At 38.1% G+C, this 21,681-nt stretch overlaps 1 protein-coding gene across 7 annotated transcripts in view; it reads left to right on the top strand.

The window, feature by feature from the left end:
• The window catches only part of CNOT1 (CCR4-NOT transcription complex subunit 1), a 110,096-nt gene that overhangs the window by 87,283 nt on the left and 1,132 nt on the right, over positions 1-21,681 (top strand). For 4 of the 7 annotated variants that reach the window (XM_080827959.1, XM_080827961.1, XM_080827960.1 and 1 more), the window contains exons 31-47: positions 1,188-1,484; positions 2,159-2,299; positions 2,396-2,500; positions 3,583-3,702; positions 5,040-5,231; positions 5,825-5,967; positions 6,462-6,570; positions 6,676-6,845; positions 7,476-7,728; positions 10,147-10,395; positions 11,572-11,735; positions 11,927-12,044; positions 13,408-13,509; positions 16,466-16,639; positions 17,677-17,826; positions 18,838-19,018; positions 21,060-21,192. In XM_080827959.1, coding sequence (XP_080684085.1) covers positions 1,188-1,484; positions 2,159-2,299; positions 2,396-2,500; positions 3,583-3,702; positions 5,040-5,231; positions 5,825-5,967; positions 6,462-6,570; positions 6,676-6,845; positions 7,476-7,728; positions 10,147-10,395; positions 11,572-11,735; positions 11,927-12,044; positions 13,408-13,509; positions 16,466-16,639; positions 17,677-17,826; positions 18,838-19,018; positions 21,060-21,192 — 2,801 coding nt within the window. Of the gene's footprint in view, positions 1-1,187; positions 1,485-2,158; positions 2,300-2,395; positions 2,501-3,582; positions 3,703-5,039; positions 5,232-5,824; positions 5,968-6,461; positions 6,571-6,675; positions 6,846-7,475; positions 7,729-10,146; positions 10,396-11,571; positions 11,736-11,926; positions 12,080-13,407; positions 13,510-16,465; positions 16,640-17,676; positions 17,827-18,837; positions 19,019-21,059; positions 21,193-21,681 lie in introns of those variants that run through there. The other 3 variants (XM_080827963.1, XM_080827964.1, XM_080827965.1) reach the window with 2 other exon arrangements.

Below are 21,681 nucleotides of genomic sequence, written 5' to 3' on the forward strand. Positions count from 1 at the left end.
TTTGTTTTTTAGAAACTGAAAATGTTCACAACTACAGGAGTAACGTGAATACAGTGAGCACCTTTTTATTTAAAGAACATAAAAGGATTTTGAAAGAGATATTTTAACCCTCGTCCTATTTTTTGTTGGGGTTGGGGGCTAGATCTACAAATTGTGGTTCCCTTTATAACACTGTCAGTAATCTGAGTACTTTATGTATCCATCATGAGTATTTTAAAAATTTCTTGCAAGGTCATTGAGTTAAAGAGACCAAGTGAGTATTAGGACATAATTTGTTTTAGAGATAAAAGATTGGAAATAGTCTTCCAAGTGAAGCAAAATGGCTTCAGTGTATGATAGTGTAAAATGTTTGCTATTCTGAGGAATTATTTGTAGTAGTGCTTTTTTAGAAATCTTCTTCTCTGTAAATTTGATTCATTTGCATTACTCCAAGCAGCTAAAGAAGTCACTTTCTTTAAGAGTATTTAAGCCACATGGGGCACCTGGGTGACTTCATTTGTTAAGTATTTGCCTTTGGCTCAGGTCATGATTTCAGAGTCCTGGGATCCAGCCCTGCGTTGGGCTCCCTGCTTAGCGGGGAGTCTACTTCTCCTCCTCCTTCTGCCCTGGCTCTTGTGCTCACGTGCTCTCTCTTTCTCTCTCTCAAGTAAATAAAAATCTTTAACAAAAGAGTACTTAAGACACAAATTTTAATTTTAACTAAGGAAGCAGGTAATCATCCAGTAATAAAAAATTTGCCCATCAGACTTTTTTTTTTTTTTTAAAGATTTTATTTATTTATTTGTCAGAGAGAGAGAGCGCGCGCGCGCACTGGCAGACGGAGGCAGAGGGAGAAGCAGGCTCCCTGCCCAGCAAGGAGCCCGATGTGGGACTCGATCCCAGGACGCTGGGATCATGACCCGAGCTGAAGGCAGCCGCTTAACCAACTGAGCCACCCAGGCGTCCCTGCCCATCAGACTTTTAAAAATCCGAAGACCTATCTCTTATCATATATCACAAGGTGTACTGAATACTGCTCTCTTTGTAGCTTAGCTTCTATTTCTTGTGTTCTTCATTGGTTAAAGTAGAAATTGGTAGTTAATGGTTAATACTGAAGTAACTTCCAAAATCATGGGTGTGATTATTGATGAAAGTTGGGTTGTCTTACTTAAATAAGCTGTTGACTTAACTTGTTTTTTCCCACATAGATTCCCTTGTTTCAGGCCCATCCACAGTTGAAGCAGTGTGTGCGCCAGGCAATTGAAAGGGCTGTCCAGGAGCTTGTCCATCCTGTGGTGGATCGATCGATTAAGATTGCTATGACTACTTGTGAGCAAATAGTCAGGAAGGATTTTGCCCTGGATTCTGAGGAATCTCGAATGCGAATAGCAGCTCATCACATGATGCGTAATTTAACAGCTGGAATGGCTATGATTACCTGCAGGGAACCTTTGCTAATGAGCATATCTACCAACCTGAAAAACAGCTTTGCGTCAGCCCTTCGTGTATGTTGGTTATGTTTTTGGTATAGTATCTTACTGCTTGCCTGAAAGACGTTCTTTTTCTTCGCATATCACCAAATTTGATGTCTTCCTTTCTCTTAGATTGTAAATTCTGCGAGGTGAAGCATCATGTTTGTTTTTGCTTACTATTATATCCCTCAACATAGTGTTCGGCAGGTAGTAGATATCCAAATATTGTTTAAAGAAATGAAGAATTTTTAAAAAATGCTTAAGTTAATAATCTTGTTTCTTTATCATTAAGAATTTAGATTAAAACACTTGGAATAGGACAGTACAAAACAATGGAAAGTGACTTTGTATTTATACACATAAACACACACATACATACACTCTTTCTTCAAGTAACTCAGTTATTAATATTGGGTCTTAAATGTCATGGTTAATAATGACTTTTTTTTTTTAACTGGTTTACTGTTCACATATTTGTTCACCATTTTCATAATAGCCTGATAAGTAAAATATTTTGGGTGAGTACTGTTTTTATCTTGTATACAGATGAAGATGATTATTAGGCTATTTCATGGTCATAGCTAATGAGTCGTAAGCCAGAACATGTAAAATTTGTGTAGGCACTGCATTTCCTGTTTTCTTATCTGTCTTGTCCATCCACAGAAAACTTTAAATTGTTTTCATTCTGTCTTTTCCCCTTCCAATAGACTGCATCCCCACAACAAAGGGAAATGATGGATCAGGCAGCTGCTCAGTTAGCTCAGGACAATTGTGAATTAGCTTGCTGTTTTATTCAGAAGACTGCAGTAGAAAAAGCAGGCCCTGAGATGGACAAGAGATTAGCAACTGTAAGTGTTTAACGTTTGCCATTTAAGGTTTTTTTTTTTCCCTGTTTAAGAAAATGCCTCATAACAAGAACCTCAGTGACTTTTTTTTATTTGCAGGAATTTGAACTGAGAAAACATGCTAGGCAAGAGGGGCGCAGATACTGTGATCCTGTTGTGTTAACATACCAAGCTGAGAGGATGCCAGAGCAAATCAGGCTAAAAGTGAGAATTGGGGGCTTTTTCTCTCTCTTGCCCATCTTTGTTTTCTTTCTGCTCTAGTTGCTTAAACTCTTCACCAAGACTAAGACAGTAGGGTTAAATGTTAGATGTTTCTGAGACAGATCCCACCTCAGCGTTATCATTTGAAGGCCATCTGTGGAGAACACATGAAGGTACCTTAGATAGGGGTGTCTGGCTGGCTCAGTTGGTAGTGTGTGTGACTCTTGATCTTAGGGATGGAGTTCAAGCCTCACATGAGGGCTTAAAATTAAAATTAAATTAAAATTACCTTCTCTCTCTTTTTTTTTTTTTTTTTTGGATACTTGATTTCTTCTTCTTCTTTTTTAAAGATTTTACTTATTTATTTGACAGCACAAGCAGGGGGAGTGGCAGGCAAAGGGAGAGGGAAAAGCAGCCTCTCTGGCTGAGCAGGGAGCTCAATCCCAGGACCTGGGATTATTACCTTAGCCAAAGGCAGACACTTAACTAACTGAGCCACCCAGGCGCCCCAAGATAAAATTACTTTAAGAGATTACTTAAAGATAAAATCTTTAAAGGGGTGTGTGTGTGTGTGTGTGTGTGTGTGTGTGTGTGTGTATGTGTATGTATAAATACAGATAACCTTAGATATATACACCTCCCAGTTGTTGAAGTGCTCCCATAAAGACTTCATGTCCCTGTTAGTTTTTGTGTTTCACAACTTGGTCTTCCCTTCTGGTACTTAAGTTTTTATTGCTGCCTGTTGGTGAGAAGATGATGTGAGACATCTGATCATTTTTACCAGTTCCTTTGGAGAATTGCACTTGGTATGGTTTTATTTGAGGCATTTTCCAGTGGAAAAACTCAAATGAATTTATAAATGAAGGGCACTCTTTACATGATTCAGGGAAATGGGAAATACTGTGAATTGTGTGCAGATGCGTGCATACTGAGTCATGCATCCAACATCAATATGTTGTAGTGACTCCTGTGTTCCTTCTCAGAAGAACCCCTGTGCTTACTCCCATGCAAACTTTCCGCTTTCAAAAAAACTTGCCTTCAGTTTGTGAAGAGGATCCTGTCAAAATAGGTTTTCTTATTCACAGGTTGGTGGTGTGGACCCAAAGCAGCTGGCTGTTTATGAAGAGTTTGCACGCAATGTGCCTGGCTTCCTGCCCACAAATGATTTAAGTCAGCCCACAGGATTTTTAGCTCAACCCATGAAGGTAAATTGTTGCCTGGGATTAAATCGAATGTTTAACATTTTAATTTGAATGTTTTTAGGTGTTAATCTGTCACTTGCTTCCTGTGAGCTTAAGTTATAGGGGGAAGATGTACCCACAGTTACTGAGTATAGCATATGTGCTGTGTTCATATGGGGGATTTTTAAAAAAAAATATGCATGAGGTTCATTTTCGTGTTTGGCCTAACTAGAGGAATTTACATGGTGACCCCCATGGCTTTGCCTGTATATTGTAAAAACATTTTCTAAAGATTTGAAATACATATAGAAAAGTTGAAGATGTAGGGATGGGGAAACATTTTCCCCCTAAACCATTTGAATACAAGATACCCTGATACCCCAGTCACTCTTGAAAACTTTGGTATGTGTTACCTGAAAAGACATTCTGTAGTATAGCTGTTGAAATCAGGAAGTTACCACAGATACAGTAATACCTAATCCTTAGACCTCATTCAGGTTTTATGAAGTGTCCCAATATCACCTTTTTATAGTAAAAGGACCTGTTTCAGAATCATACATTTCAGTTAGTTTTATTTTAAAAATTTACCCCCATGTTAGTCTGATACAGCACCTCACTTTTGCCTCCTCTTTCATGACCTCAACACTTCTGCAGATTATAGGCCAATTATTTTGTAGAATGGCCTGATTTGCATTTGTCCAGTATGTTGTCAGGAATAGATTCAGATCCAGCATTTTGGATATGTTTATCACAGAAATGATGCTGTGTTATTCTATCATGCTTTGACACTTGAACTGAGTACTGTATTTTTCCATTGTTCAGATTACCTAATTTCCTAGGCTGTGTCCTACCCCATTATTTATTTTGCTTGCTTTATTTGATTGTGTTGATGTCTGGTGGGTTTTCCTCAATCAAATGAAATACCCCTCCCCTCATCCTTGCCTTGCACTGCCCCCACCTAATGTTATTAAGATCGAATAGTTCAAGAAGGGGACTGGAAGAGCCCCTCTTATGTTTTGATGGAAAAAAAAAGGGGGGGGGGCGTTCCTGGGTGGCTCATTTGGTTGAGAGTCTCCCTTCGGCTTGGGTTATGGTCCCAGGGTCCTGGGATTGAGCCCTGCGTTGGGCTTCCTCCTTGGTGAGGAGCCTACTTCTGAACCCTTTCCTCTCAGCTGCTGTACTTACTAGCTATCTCTGTTTCTCAAATAAATAAATAAACTCTTGGGCGGGGGGGAGTTTTTTTAAAAACAAAAAAAAATGTAAACATACTAAAAGACTTTTTAATTGCTGTATAAGCCAGTGAAAAAAATCTTAAAAATTATTGCTTATCTCTTTCTTGATTGTTTCCTTTTCTGAAACAGCAAGCTTGGGCAACAGATGATGTAGCTCAGATTTATGATAAGTGCATTACAGAATTGGAGCAGCACCTACATGCCATCCCGCCAACTTTGGCCATGAATCCTCAAGCTCAGGCTCTTAGAAGTCTTCTGGAGGTTGTTGTATTATCTCGAAACTCTCGGGATGCCATAGCTGCTCTTGGATTGCTCCAGAAGGTTAGTTCTTAAATGTTACTTTTAAGAAGAGACTAGGTTTGAAGCACGTGCAGGAAGAGACTAGGTTTGTAAATATAGTGACCCACGCCATCATCTCCTTAGGTTATCTTAAGATTTTAAAATTAAGGTAAAACAAGTTGTTTTTGGTAATAAGCAGGTAATTTTCTCTAGAATGTAGTTGTGACAGTTACTGATGGTGAAATGGGAATTTTTTTTTTTCATTAAGATCTTTTGAAAATACAGTTAAGAAACTTTAAAAGATTTAGAGGAATAGGTTAATACCAAGTACTTGGGTGATGTGGGAAGGTTGGCAGGGAGCATTAGAATTTGTGTAGGGACAGTGGGCCTGTCATGTGAAGAACACAGTGAACATAAACTAGATAGAATTTAGAGAGGGGGGAGAGAGAGAGAGTGTGTGTGTGTGTGTGTGTGTGTGTTAGGGTAAGTGAAAAGCGTTTTGGTGAGCGCAGACATTGTTCACTGGAGGCTTTAGAAGGTGTGTTGTAGTTTTTGTTAAGGTTTGTTTTTTGGCTTTGATAGTTGGGCCAAGTACTATATTATCCATGTTTGTGAATACTGTTTTTCTTCCATAGGCTGTAGAGGGTTTACTAGATGCCACAAGTGGTGCTGATGCTGACCTGTTGCTGCGCTACAGGGAGTGCCACCTTTTGGTCTTAAAAGCTCTTCAAGATGGCCGGGCATATGGGTCTCCGTGGTGTAACAAACAGATCACAAGGTCGGTAACCATCTTAGAGAAGAGTACTATTTATTGGACTGTTTTCTAACATACATGCCCTGTTTATGTCCAGACATTTCCTTTTCCTGGAAGTTAAGTGAGACATTTGTCCCAGTCCTGAGTAGTGAGAATTGTTGATTGCTTGGCCCTTTCCAGTTTGGTGCCCATGATGATTGTGGAAAACCAGTACCTTGCTTTGGGGGATAAATTATATATCATTGGTTTTTAAAGGTTTTAGTGATTTCATAGCAATGGTGTTCGTATATAAATATTTCATTGTCTTAAATGGAATCCTTTGTTTTCTAGACTTTGAGAGCAAAGCTTGAGTTTTAACACTGGGTTGTCTTTTCTATTTCATTATTGGTTGTTTTGAATCTTAGATACTAATTTGCTGTTGGTTCTCAAAGCATCCTTAATTTGGAATAAATTACCATTGAATAAAATTGTTTATTTGATACAGTATGGTTAGGCCTTTAAAGAAATACTTTTTCTAGGTGCCTAATTGAATGTCGGGATGAATATAAATACAATGTGGAAGCAGTGGAGTTGCTCATTCGTAATCATTTGGTTAATATGCAGCAGTATGATCTTCACCTAGCTCAGGTATGGAAGAAATTTTCTTAAACAGGAAAAGGTACTCTGGTTAGTTGGGAAGTGTGTTTGCTGTTAAGTGTTGTCTATCTTACATTGTGCTTTCTGTGTTGCCAGTCAATGGAGAATGGTTTAAACTACATGGCCGTAGCATTTGCTATGCAATTGGTAAAAATCCTGTTGGTGGATGAAAGGAGTGTTGCTCATGTTACTGAGGCAGATCTGTTCCACACCATTGAAACTCTCATGAGGATTAATGCTCACTCCAGAGGCAATGCTCCAGAAGGGTGAGGATGAAGTGTTTTGGGATCTTTGTGTATTCAGTCTGTGAAGGAGCTTTAAAAATGAATGTGCAGACTTAATAAGTAATATTACCTGTAAAAACTTGCTGTACATATAGTATGTGGGAATCTTTAGTGAGGCCTAATATTGTCCCTTGAAGTATGAAGCCTTAACTAACTGCCCAGCCTTCTTGCTCTAGAGCAAGCAGTATGTACAGTACTAGACTTGGTGTCAAGAGCCCTGTGTTGAAGCCCTGCCTCTGCCACTTTAAAATTTGAGTTTTGATAAGTTGACTTACCTTTTCTTGAATAAAATAGAAATATCTCAAAGAGTTGTTGAAATTAAGATAAATAACAAACCATGGCACATGGTAGGCACACAATGAATATTTGTTGACTGTGAACATCAGTCAGCTTCATTTCAACAGGCACCATTTTTGGGGGGTTAAGAAGTGGCTTAACCAAGGTCAGTTATTTGTGTATTATGTGGTTATGAGTCAACAGAGACCGAGGATAGTTTTGTTTAAATATGGAAATCACTGTTGTGGTTTCTATTAAATAAGCAAATTGTCCAGCTGTGTCTGTGAAATTGCAACCATGAGTAGACTGATTTTCACTCTGGATTTATTGTACTAGATTGCCCCAGCTGATGGAAGTAGTGCGATCCAACTATGAAGCAATGATTGATCGTGCTCATGGAGGCCCTAACTTTATGATGCATTCTGGAATCTCTCAAGCCTCAGAGTATGATGATCCTCCAGGCCTAAGGGAGAAGGCAGAGTATCTTCTGAGGGAATGGGTGAATCTCTACCATTCAGCAGCAGCTGGCCGTGACAGTACCAAAGCTTTCTCTGCGTTTGTTGGACAGGTAGAGCTTTTGGAAAGAAAGGTGCTTTTTATTCAACATAAGTAGGGTGTGATGCCTCCAATATTTAAGCTCAGTATTACGTACCTGTGGTCAGATAGTTACCTCCATACTCATGTAAACCAAAAATTGTCACCATCGTTACTCTGTTAAATTGATAAAGCCTATTTCTTTTCCTCATCTTTGGGTGCTAACCAGTAAATTCAACATTTCATGTTCCCTTTAGTTCTACTTATCCCATTTCAGTTGTCATAGTTACAAAGTATGGGATCAGATAACGAATAATGAAATTGCCAGATGTATGTCATAATTTTACTAGCTTGATAACTAGGGGCTTATGGGCTAACAAAATTCTCACAATAGCTCATGGTGGTTTTTTTTTTTTTTAAGATTTTATTTATTTATTTGACAGAGATCACAAGTAGGCAGAGAGGCAGGCAGAGAGGAGGGGAAGCAGGCTCCCTGCTGAGCACAGAGCCCAATGCGGGGCTCGATCCCAGGACCCTGGGATCGTGACCTGAGCCGAAAGCAGAGGCTTTAACCCACTGAGCCACCCAGGGGCCCCTAGCTCATGTTTTTTAAAAAAAAATAAGAAAACACTAAAAACTTAAATGGGTGGAGCCTTTTCTTATATTTTTTAAAATAACTAGCTTATTTACCTAAAACTGACTAATATGTTCTTTTGGAAAATAGTTTTACTGTATTTGTTTTCATTTGATTTGATCTAAATTGAACTTTGAATTAAAGTAGGAAGCAAGTTCCTAGAATAATTAAGTTTGGAAAGAATGTTTCTGAACAGGAGGAACAGACGAAAATGTAGAAAGAGAGCTGTAGTACCATTTAGCATTCTGTTTTTGATCATTACTGTCTGTTTTCAACCACTGGAGGGATTCATACCCAATAGTCAGTGTGTCCTAATCATACTACTTAAAGGCAAGAATGGTACTTATGCTGACTGCCCTTAGAATTCCTTTAGTAGAACTATTGTAATGTTTATTCAAGGAGCGATATTTGTTTATCTGCTGATTTCTGCAGATTGACCATTGTATTTCTTTAAACCGAGATGAAAGTTTAGGAGTACTACCAAAGGAAGATTGCATACTAGTTCTATTATCAGATAAATGACAGTGTGTAAGAGCTGATTTAAATTTTAGAAGTTAGAAATTGGATTTACTTTTTAAGATGAATTTTAACTTAAATAAATCATACAGTACAATAGCTCTGTACCCAACAAAATTCTAAAATATACTTTATTGCATGGGTGTTACTGAATGTTTATAGTTTGATTTCTGATTTGGATAGAAGAACTCTGAATCACTTGGTTTTTGTGATCATCAATATTTCATGGGTATGGATGTGGCACCTGTCTCAGCTCTTCCTGCTGGCTTATTTGCTCTTGTTTCTTCTCTCTGCTTAAAAAAGTATATACTTTTCTGTTCTCTTTTGTATCCCTTTGAGAATTCTTTCATCCTTATGTTCCCTCTTGATTACAGCCGTTTGTCTTCATTACCTTAACCCCGTTAGTTTTTCAGATTTCAGTGTACCAGAAGTCCCTCTGCTGACCTTCTGTCTTGCCTAGAGTACATTAACGTCAGTTATTTTATTGGTTATCAAGGGAAAGTGATTTGTTTTAAAGTTTCCAAGATAATGGTCAAGTTTTCATTCTGGGCTTGGTTTCTTTAAGTAAGCACTGACCTCCCTCTCTCTCTCTGCACCCTTAACTCTTTTTATACTGTCTTCTTTCATACTAGCCAAATAACTTCTCTGCTCTGCTTCACTTCCAAATCATATGTCATAAAATTTGTACTTTTATACTTTAAAAAGAACATTTCATTTTAAACTGAATTTACTTTAAAATAATCTTCAGTTTTCATTAAAATAGCCAGATAAGATCTGTGGCTTTTTTTTTTTTTTTTGGTACCCACTTATCATACAAATTATTACCTGATTTTCCTGTTGCAGCTGGCTGGAGTTTCAAAAATTTTGTTATTGGTTGAGTCAGTTGGAAGAAGTTAAATTCTGTGGGAAAGTAAAATAACGAAGTATATGGCATTTAATTTCCTACATGGGGGAAGTATGAATTGGCTAGAATGTCTTTATATGATTTTAGTGGGCTCCTGAAAGTTGGTTTATTTGTCTACTTAAATTTCCACATTATTTGGCTGTGGACTGTTCAGAATTGCCATGTTATTATCTCTTCTGTTCAATCTTTGCTGTTCTCCATTAAACTTAAAACTGAGGAATTCTGTCAATGGTCCTTAATGGAGAAGTCATTTTCATGACACGTTTTTTAAAGTAAGAATTAGAAATGTGACAAGGAGTGAATAAGAGAATACCTGTTAAGCATGAAAATTAAAAATTGATGTGTATTATCTCATTTTTTTTGTTTTTATCTATCTATCTATCTATCTATATGTATTTTTGTTGTTGTTCCCTTGGTAGATGCACCAACAAGGAATCCTGAAGACTGATGACCTCATAACGAGGTTCTTTCGTCTGTGTACTGAAATGTGTGTTGAAATCAGTTACCGTGCTCAGGCAGAGCAGCAGCACAATCCTGCTGCTAATCCCACCATGATCCGAGCCAAGTGCTATCACAACCTGGATGCCTTTGTCCGACTCATTGCTCTGCTAGTAAAGCACTCAGGGGAGGCCACCAACACTGTCACAAAGATTAATCTGCTGAACAAGGTCTGAACTTCTTTTTTGCCTTAGTCTTGGTATACTTGAAATCTGCGTCAGTGGTTCTCAGCGTCCAGCCTGTTCCCCAGAACATTTTGTAAGATCCCTTCAGTCCTGAAATTAATTTGTAGATAGTAGTGTAAACATAATCACTAAATTTTAGAAGAGTATGGTACTTTAACTTAAGACCACAGGTGGTAGGGGGAACAGTATATTTCAGTATGTTAATGTTTGGTAATGACTACATCGGAAGATATTTAGATAGTATAAAATTTTCGCCTATATACAGAATCACTGTGAATGGAATGGCTAGATATGTCTGCTGATAATAGATTAGCAACTCAAACACCAGAAGTAACGTTGCAGTTGTCTTGATTTTTCTGAAAAGGAACAAAATAGTTTTCTTTTGACATACACAGTGGAGTTCCTGAAAATTTGACTAATAAAACTACAAAAACAAACTTAGGGTTTGTGGGTAATTAACACACAGGTTATCCTGTCCCTCACTCTTCAGTGGGAAGATTAAGTGGAATGCAGGATGGCTCTTTGTATGAGACATTTCTGCAACCCAAAATCATCCCTGGCCCCTCCATCTCCTAAATGTCAAGAGAAGTATAAACCATTTTGCCTCATCAATTTCACATCAGACCAGAAAAATTAGGTTTTTAGATTGTATTAATATAATGGAATATGGTGTACCATGCCTATTTCCAGAACGCTAGAAAAACCAGTGGGTTTGTGGAGAGTATACAGTTCTGGTTGAAGATTATTGAAATTCAAAGAAAATACAAAATTCTGCAGGCCACATCAAACCAGTATATGGCCCTTTTGGCTGCCAGCATGTAATGTCTATTCAGATGGCATATATCTTTTTCTTTAATGTGGGGCATAAGAGTATGAAAAGAAAGCATCTAGGGGCGCCTGGGTGGCTCAGTGGGTTAGGCCTCTGCCTTCGGCTCGGGTCATGATCCCAGGGTCCTGGGATCGAGCCCCGCGTCGGGCTCTCTGCTCGGCGGGGAGCCTGCTTCCCCCTCTCTCTGCCTGCCTCTCTGCCTACTTGTGATCTCTGTCAAACAAATAAATAAAATCTTTAAAAAAAAAAAAAAAAAGAAAAGAAAGCATCTAGAGAGTGATAAAAGTGAATTATCTTCATGATTTACAGGCTTTAATCTGTATGCTCTGTAGGTCCTTGGTATAGTAGTGGGAGTTCTCCTGCAGGACCATGATGTTCGGCAAAGTGAATTTCAGCAGCTTCCCTACCATCGAATTTTTATCATGTTGCTCTTGGAACTCAATGCACCTGAGCATGTATTGGAAACCATTAATTTCCAGACACTTACAGCTTTCTGGTGAGTATTACTGAATATAATAGAGATTTCTCGTTAAGGATTGCTGTCCTTAGTGGTAAAATTTGAGAAGTAGTACTCTTTGTGGATTTGAGGCATGTTGATTTGAAAACTAGCTTGTATGTTTTCTACTTACACTGATGTGTTTGTATTTAAGTTGGACCTTGCTTCTGACTAAGGTTTTTGTCTTTCAGCAATACATTCCATATCTTGAGGCCTACCAAAGCTCCTGGCTTTGTGTATGCCTGGCTTGAACTGATCTCTCATCGGATATTTATTGCAAGAATGCTGGCACATACGCCACAGCAGAAGGTGTGGCTGCAGTTTATCTTCTACAGATGAAGACTGTAACTACTTGGAGCTTATTATTAGCACTCTTAGTCACTTAGTAATAATTGTACTCCTTCCAGGCTTAGTCAAGAATTATTTAATGTGGAGTAAAGTTATGGAGAAGGTTTAACCAGTACTTGACTGCCTGTGCCTAGAAGCCATCCCTCAGTGATTAGGGTATTGCTCCTCCAGGTCTGTTGTGAGCAGTTTGTTAATCTTGCTTAAGAACTTTAAAAAAAAAAGTCAAAACCTTGGAGTACCTTTAAATAAAACTTGGGTAATGGAGCTCTAGAACCTACCAGTTTTACAGGTTCTCACTGTAAATGCTAAAGCTTTCACTCTCAAGAGTGATGAAGACCACTGGTCTATATTTGAAGAAATTAGTATCAAGTTCTAGTAAAGAATTTTTAAAGTGTAATTACAAATAAACACAGTTAACATGAGAGGTTTCTCTCCCATCTTGCAATTTAATGGCAAATGAATAGAAAGCATCCCTGATTAGCCCTTAAGAAGAAAATGTGACTGTGTGGTTGGCAAAAAAGAGAGTGAGATAATCCTTAAATGGAGTGAGTTTTATTTGGTATTCCAGGAGGAGGAACACAATAACATAAACTTGTCCAAAAGAACATAGTTTGTGTAGTTGGGAGTTGATGACAGGCCATGTTTGGCTGAGAAGATTTGTGTTGTGAACTTTATATAAACTGCAAGTTACTGGACAGGAGTTGGAAGTGGGAAAGGAAATGGTTGAGACCTAGGATTTAATTAAAAGAAGGAGTTAAGAAAACAGACCTCTGTCAGTTTATTAGTTGACTGTTTTGTTTTGTGTCTGAAATTTTCTGAGTTTTCTGAGTTTCCTTGTCCTCTTTAAATTTTGCTTATAGGAACAAGGACCTCTTTATATCCTGGAATTTCTGGAGGGACGTCCCCCCTTTTTAAAGATTTATTTCTCTTTAGAGAGAGAGTGTGAACACATGCATACATGGCGGGGGTAGGGGCAGAGGGAAAGAAGCTCAAGCAGACTCCCCATGAGGGGGGAGCTGGACAGGGAGCTCGGTCTCCTGACCTTGAGATCACAACTTGAGCCAAAATCAAGAGTCCGCTGCTCAGCCAGCTGAGACACTGAGGCACCCCTGGAGCCATTTTGTTGTAAATATTATTTCTCACTGTTGCCATAATTATGCTTAGTCCCTTTTCATGCCAGTCTTCGCAGTACTTAATGTCTGTATTCTCTAGTTACATTAGTATGAAGAAGATAGTAAGTCACAGTGTGGCTGCCTGGGCAACTTTTTGGTGATAGAACAGCAGCTGAGTATAATTACGGCTCATGTACATTTCTTTCTTTCAGGGATGGCCTATGTATGCGCAGCTACTGATTGATTTATTCAAATATTTAGCGCCTTTCCTTAGAAATGTGGAACTCACCAAACCTATGCAAATCCTCTATAAGGTAATTAATTTTCAGTTACACATTAAAATACTTTAAACTTAAAATTTTGAACACTCAACTGAATATGAGGCCTAATTTTTTTTATTAATTAATGCTTTTAAAAAAATGTATTTATTTATTTGAGAGAGGGCATTGGGGGAGGGGTCAAAGGGAGAGGGAACTTGATCCAGGGCTTGATCCCAGGACCCTGAAATCATGACCTGAGCTGAAGTCGGACACTTAACCGACTGAGTTACCCAAGTACCCCAATTTTCCTATTAAGTTTTTAAAGAATAACAGATACTCAGGAAAACACAAAAATCAAGTGTACTTCATAACCAGTCCTGAAAAAGGGTATTCATAGGTTCAACTTCAGTAGATGCTGCTAGTTTTACAAAGTATATGTGTCCATTAACTCTTATACCAGCATATACCTGGTATTGTCTGTTTTTTGTTTAAGCCATTTTGGCAGTTGTGCAGTTAGGTTCTCACTGTGAATGAATTTTGCATACCCTTGATTTTTTAATGAGTACAATGGCCATTTGGGTATCATTTGGTGATGTTCCTTTTATAGTTTTTTGCTCATCTTTTCACCAGATTGTGTGTTTTTCTTATTTTTTAATAGGAATTCTTCATATATTCTGGATATGAGCCCTTTGTTTAATACATAATCAGATATTTCTAAATCACTCTTGTGGCTTACCTTTTTATTCCCTTAAAAATAGGTGTCTTTTGGGAACCTGGGTGGCTCAGTGGGTTAAAGCCTCTGCTTTCGGCTCGGGTCATGATCCCAGGGTCCTGGGATCGAGTCCCACGTCGGGCTCTCTGCTCAGCAGGGAGCTTGCTTCCTCTGCTCTCTCTGCCTGCCTCTCTGCCTACTTGTGATCTCTGTCTGTCAAATAAATAAATAAAATCTTTAAAAAAAAAAAAATAGGTGTCTTTTGAGGAATGGAAACTTTTAATTTAATGTAGTAAAAATGATCCAAGTTTTTGCTTTTATTAAATGTTGGCTTTGCCAATCCCAAATTGCAATCTATTCTGCTTGTACTCTGTTCATTGCGCGGAAACTATGTTATTCTGGCTTTTGTGTTACCATGATATGATCTGTCTCAAATTTATTATTGTGTATGGATGAGGTTCATTTCCTCATCCTTCCTAGTACTGCCACCCCACAGTAAGTAATATAAAGCTTTTGAATACCATTTTTTATTCCCCATTGAATTGATTGGGCACCTTTGTCAAAATAATTGACCATTTGTGTATGCGTGTCTCTCTAGTTGATCTTTTTATCTGTTCCTAGGCCAGTACCAAACTGTCTTGATTTGTAAGACTTACTGTAAAGCCAGAGTAATGAGCAGAGTAAATTCTATTTACTTTGCTCTTTTTTAAAGATTATTTTGGCTATTTTATATGTCATTTGCCATTGTATAAAGAACTGCATAGTCAGTTCGACTTCTGAAAGCTGGCTGGGATTTAGATTGAGATTGCAGTGGATCTCTAGATCACTTTGGAGAAGATAGAGACCTCTTAATAATACTGAGCCTTTCAATCTTGAACATACATGTTTCAATTTAGTTAGGTCTTTAATTTTACTCTGTAATGCTTTGTGGTTTTCCAGCATAGAGGTTTTCAGCCTCTTTCTTTAGAATTATCCTTCGTTATTTGACGTTTTTTGTAAAATTATAAAATACCTTTTAAATTTTTTCTTGTTTGTTGGCAGCATATAGAAACCTGATTTTTTTTTTATATTGCCCAGCTACCGTGTAGCTGTGTATCTAGCTACCTAACTGAATTTACTTTTTCTGAGAGTTTATCTGTGTCTTTTGCGGGGAAAAGTGTATTTTTTTTTTAAAGATTATTTATTTATTAGCCTGCTCACGTGCACAAGCAGGGGAAGCAGCAGGCAAAGGGAGAAGCAGGCTGGCTCTCTGCTGAGCAAGGAACCCAATGCAGACATGGATGCGGGTCATGACCTGAGCCGAAGGCAGAGGCTTAACTGACTGAGCATCCAAGGCGTCCCAGGAAGTGTGTTCTATATACACAGTCATTTCATCTACATACAACAGTGGATTTTTGCTCTACTTTTACCTGCCTTATTGTCAGTGGCCAGTAACTCCACAGCTGTGTTGAGTAGAAGATGGTGATAATGTCCTGTTTGTCTCCTTAATGATCATAAAGAAAGCTTTCAGTAATTCACCATTATGTTTTTATAAATCTACAGTTTTGTTTTGCAGATGCCATTATCTGAATAAGGAAATGCCCTTCTATTTATAATTTGTTGAGTTTTAAAATTTCATTAAATGGGTATTGAGTTATAGTGAATGCTTTTTTAAAATGAAAAATTTTTTTGTTAATAACTCCATCAAATGCTTAAGCTGCCATTGCATTTGGGACCATTTCATCATGATATATCACTGTGATTTCTGTTTCTAATATTTAAGATTTTTGTGTGATTTTTCACATCAAGCTTCAGTATCAAGAGTATGCAAATCTCATTAAAAGAATTGGAAAAAATTGAGATTGTGAAAATTGTATTCATTTTTCCTTAAGTACTTATAATGAAGATTTTGCCTGTAAAGCCATCTCAGCCTGGATTTTAATCTTTTCAAGGATACCAGCTTTGTTTCGCCCTCCTTCAGCACTTTTTAGAACATGTAATTGATTTTCCTCTTTTACTTTCTTGGTTTTTATTAGTTGTTTTTTCCAGCTTCTGAAGACAGAATTTTTTGCCTTTTAATTAATTAGTTAATTTATTTTTGCCAGCCTCTTAAAGCATACACATTTAAGGTGTAAACTCCCCAAAGCTGGTTTTTGGTGATTTCCAGATGTAAATATTTTGGTAAGAAGCCTGTAATTTGTTACTGTAGTATATACTTTTGTCTTTTTTCCTTATAGTAGTATAAATGTTAATCTCATTTCCTAACTTAGTGCGGAAAACAGCCAATGTTTTTCTTGTGATTTGTTTTGTTTTAAATAGGGTACTTTGAGAGTGCTTCTGGTTCTTTTGCATGATTTCCCTGAGTTCCTTTGTGATTACCATTATGGATTCTGTGATGTGATCCCACCTAATTGTATTCAGCTAAGAAATCTCATCCTGAGTGCCTTCCCAAGAAACATGAGGCTCCCAGACCCATTCACTCCTAATCTGAAGGTAAAGTTCCAAACAGTGCAAGGAGAAGTAAGTTATATCTCAGAATTTGAGCCCTTTCTCTAGTGGTAGACCTGTTTAACCCCTCTCTTCTCAGGCATATACACACACAAGTTGTTAGGTGAGGATGCTGTTTGGAGGGGGGCGGAGATCACGTTATTAAGCTTGTTGAATGTTACTTCACAGTATTTGCCTAGCTGCTATTTTAAATTAATTTTGATAGTAAATTCATTTTTATAGAACCTTAATAGAGGTGTTGAACCAGTTATTTGCTGGGTGGCCCTGGTGGCACAGAATTGTAGAACAGAACTTTGTAATGCTCATATTTCAAAGGTGTTTTTTGTATGTGTAGCTCTGATGTGGCTACTGTAATTTTTATGTATTTTGTACTCTTCTTTCACATGCATTATTGACTTATTTACTTGTAAGTAGCAAGTATGATGATCTCTTCTGCTGGGGCATTTTTTTTTTTTTAAAGATTTTATTTATTTGACAGAAAGAGCGCAAGTAGGCAGAGAGGCAGGCAGAGAGAGCAGGGGAAGCAGGATCCCTGCTGAGCAGAGAGCCCAATGCGGGACTCATCCCAGGACCCTGAGATCATGACCTGAGACGAAGGCAGAGGCTTAACCCACTGAGTCACCCAGGCACCCCTGGGGCATCTTTTTAAAGACTAGAACTGTTAGGGTGAGGAATCTCCTCTGTATTCTTTTTTGAAATCCAAGTCCAGGAAACAAACTTTTAGTGGTATACGTTAGACCTCGTCGCAAAAGTTACCTTATCCTGCCTTAATTTAGGAAGGTATTCTGCCTTAATTGAGAAAGATATATGTAAGAAAATTTATTACAGAACGAGAGATTTGTATCATTTTGGAGATAGATTCTTTTAATTAAAGATTAATAAAAAGTGGCAGCTCTCATCAGGACATTTATAATGTACAGTTCTGGGAAAACAATCCTACCACTTTTTAAGGCAGAGACAAAGAATTTACTGTTAACTCTACATATACTTCTGGTTTTGATTATTTTATCTGTCTGTTGCAGGTGGATATGTTGAGTGAAATTAACATTGCACCCCGGATTCTTACCAATTTTACTGGAGTGATGCCACCTCAGTTCAAAAAGGATTTGGATTCCTATCTTAAAACTCGATCACCGGTCACTTTTCTGTCTGATTTGCGAAGCAACCTACAGGTTAACTGGTTTGACTTAAACTTTTAGCTGTCTTTCATAGAAAGCATTTTGTAGGCATAGTCCTGTGGATGCCCTATTTGGGAATGAGTTTTTGTTTGGTTTGGTTTGGTTTTTTAAGATTTTATTTATTTGAGACAGAGAGTGAGGACAGAGACATGAGCAGGGGGAAGGGTATAGGGAGAGGGAGAAGCAGACTCCTAGCTGAGCAGGGAGCTTGATGCAGGACTCAATCCCAGGACCCTGGGATCATGACCCGAGCTGAAGGCAGATGCTTAACTGAGCCACTTAGGTACACCTGGGAGTTAGTGTTTCCAACTGGATTTAAAATTTTTAAAAACATAAATGTTATTTCTAATGGTTGGATGAGATTATATGAGATTTCCTGGATTATGCATTTTACTACTTCATTTTATCACTGACACAAAGCTATTGCCTTGGAAGAGGCAACCAGGGAATAGGCTTGTTTTCTTTAAGAATAATACTGCTGATAATTAGTCTCTGTCAGTCCTCCCAAGATTGTTCTAAATGGATTCTGGTTGTTGGGTGTACAAAAGAGGACTTGAAATTGTGTTATCTTTCCAGTCTTTCCATACCAGAAAACTTTTTCCCCTCCAAATTTTTTTTCCCTAAGATTTCATTAATTTCCAAAATGAATGTGGGGCTCAGACTCACAGCCTGGTTATCAAGTCTCACACTCCACAGGCTGAACCAGCCAGACACCCCTCCAGGTATTTTATGTAGTTGAGATAATACATAGTCTGATGTACAGACTTTACTTTTTTGCTGATACCTGTTAAAGCTTTGGCTTCCAAAGGGAAATCGTGTTTTTGTTACTGACCCAACCACCCTTAGGCAACTGTGTATTTGTTCAGCAGCCTCACAAAGTCATGCAAATTCCTAAAATTTAAATCACAAACCTTGAGAGCAGTTCAGCTCTTCTGTGAAGGCATGAAAAGGGCTAGAAATATTGAATCCTCTGTGAAAATAAGTAGCTTTGTTTTGTTCCTTTAGGTATCCAATGAGCCTGGCAATCGATATAACCTCCAGCTCATCAATGCACTGGTGCTCTATGTAGGGACTCAGGCCATTGCACACATCCACAACAAGGGTAGTACACCATCAATGAGCACGATCACCCACTCGGCTCACATGGACATCTTCCAGAACCTAGCTGTGGACTTGGACACTGAAGGTGAGTGAGGCCAACCAATTCTGATAGTTAAGTTCTCTGCAACTTTGCCACAGTCTGATCATAAAAATATTTTAAGCCACAACAAACAAATAGTTATTTTACCAGTATGTTTATCGCTGTATTTTTTTTAAATTTTATTTTAATCCCAGTTATCACAGTGTTACATCAGTTTCAAGTGTACAATATAGTAATTCAGTAGTTCCATACATCACCCAGCGGTCATCGTTAAGTGCAGTCCTTAATTTTCATCACCTGTTTAATCCATCTCTACACCCACTCCCTGTTGGTAACCACCAGATTGTTCCCTAAAATTAAGTCTGATTCTTGCTCTGACTTTCTCATTTTTTTCTTTCGCTTGTTTCTTAAATTTCACATGAGTAAAATCATACGGTATTTGTCTCTGCTGGCTCTTTTATCTTTAGTTGTATAGTATCTGCTTAATGTAAAAAATTTGGAAAAATGGAAAGAAATATCCAGAATCCCTATCACATTACTTAATATTTCAGTGTGTATGATTACATTATTTTTTTTAGTGTGAAAATGAACATTTTCTTTTTACTAGCCTCTCTTTAAAAATAAGCTCATCTTAGATTGTTCTGTTAGCCTACCCTTCTCCCCAGCATTTATTAGTGTCTGTCAGGCAAGTTGTTAAGTATTAGGTATATAAAAATTAACAGATAGGATTTTCCCTAACCTGCTTTTCAGAAAGTTGACAATATATAATTCTTCCCAAAGGTTGTATCTTGCCTGGTCGAATCACATTTCTTTTGGTCTTCTATATTCATTCTTAATGGAGACCCCAGTAGGTACTAATCAACTACATAGACTTGCTTATTTTAACACAAAAGTACTTTATTTAAATTTAAAAAAAAAAAAATTTTTTTTTTTTTTTTTGGAAAGTAGGCTCGAGCCCCACAGGGGTTTGAATTCAGGTGACCCTGAGATCAACAGCTGGATGATGCTTAACCAACTGAGCCACTCAGGCACCCTTAACATACATATACTTTAAAAAGGATGCCTACTTTTAACTTTGCTGTTATCAGTTCTGGAGAGGATAGTTAATCTTGATACACAAACACTTGCTTGTCTGTTTGTGAAGGGATTTGAAACAGTGTAAAATCAAGATTTAACAAGACTGAACACCATTATGTCCACACCCAGCAAAAAAGGGGGGGGTGGGCATAGCCTCTGGTGTTAAAGCTCACTTGGATAGCCTTATAAACGTGAGTAATAATCAAGCAGAGGCAGATATCCAGATCCAGTTAATAGGTATTTATTCCAATATAGTCTAAACTAGCGGTTCTCAGTGTGGAGTGGAAGCCCTAAGGGCTGTCCCCAAGACCCTTTTACATAAGAGCTATGAGGCCAAAACTGCTTTCACAGTAATGATATGTGTGTGTACTCAAGTTGTCATGAGTGTACGGTGGAGTTTTCCAGTGGCTACATAAAACACAATACTGGAACACATTGAACATGGGGCAGAAGAATCCAGCTGTCTGTTAAGTGACATTAAAGAAATCTCTGAAATTAAAAGTGATATTTTCCCCTAATTTTCTTTTTTAAATATTTTATTTATTTATTTGACAGAGAGATCATAAGTAGGCAGAGATGCAGGCAGAAAGAGAGAGAGGAGGAAGCAGGCTCTCTGCTCGAGAGCCGGATGTGGGACTCGATTCCAGGACCCTGAGATCATGACCTGAGCCGAAGGCAGAGGCTTAACCCACTGAGCCACCCAGGCGCCCCTTCCCTAATTTTTTCAAATGCTTATATGCAGTGGGTCTGTTTTTAAATATTAAAAAAAATGAAAATACAAAGTAACAACTTCCCACCCCCAGAAATGGAAACACTGGGGACTCAAGAACTACTGGTAAGGATACTGTGAAAACCTGTATCAGAAATCCAAACCTTAGGGGGTATAGCTCAGTGGCAGAGCATTTGACTGCAGAAATCCAAACCTTAGCCCCTCAGAATGATTTGTCTTTTTATGTTGGCTTTTCATGTGAGACAGGTCTGCAATAAAATGAGTTTTCTGAATTTCTAGGTCGATATCTCTTCCTGAATGCCATTGCAAATCAGCTGCGGTACCCAAATAGCCACACTCACTACTTCAGCTGTACCATGCTGTACCTTTTTGCAGAGGCCAACACTGAAGCTATCCAAGAACAGATTACAAGGTAAGGGAGATGTTTTTCAGATAATTCTAAGTGGTGCCTCTTCCCTTTGTTATGAAGATTTTTTCCCCCATGTAGTCAGTATTTGAGTATCTTTCACCTGTTATATAGATACAGTTGTGAGCAAAATGGACATGGTTCCTGCCCTAGCAGTTGATTAGTCTGATAGACACAAAATGACAAGTAGAGAATTGCAAATTCTAATCATTGCTAAAATAAAAGGTTTTTAACAAAAGGTACTGGCATTTTGACTGAAAGTCAGCAGTTTCTCTCAGGTGGTGGTAGTGGTGGTGATGTTCTTTTTTGTCCAGGGTCCTGAATCCACGCAGGCCTGTTAAAAGCCATCTAAAGAACTTAGACTTTTCTTTGTTGTCTAGTCTAGGAGAAGTTTGAAAGAGAAATAGGCAAATCACACGTGTTTCCCGCCCCATTTTGATGTAATGGTAGTTTAGGAATCTGTGCAGACTGCTTAGTCTGCATAGCATTGGAGAT

The sequence above is a fragment of the Martes martes genome (assembly GCF_963455335.1).
Source record: "Martes martes genome assembly, chromosome: 17".
Lineage (NCBI taxonomy): Eukaryota > Metazoa > Chordata > Mammalia > Carnivora > Mustelidae > Martes > Martes martes.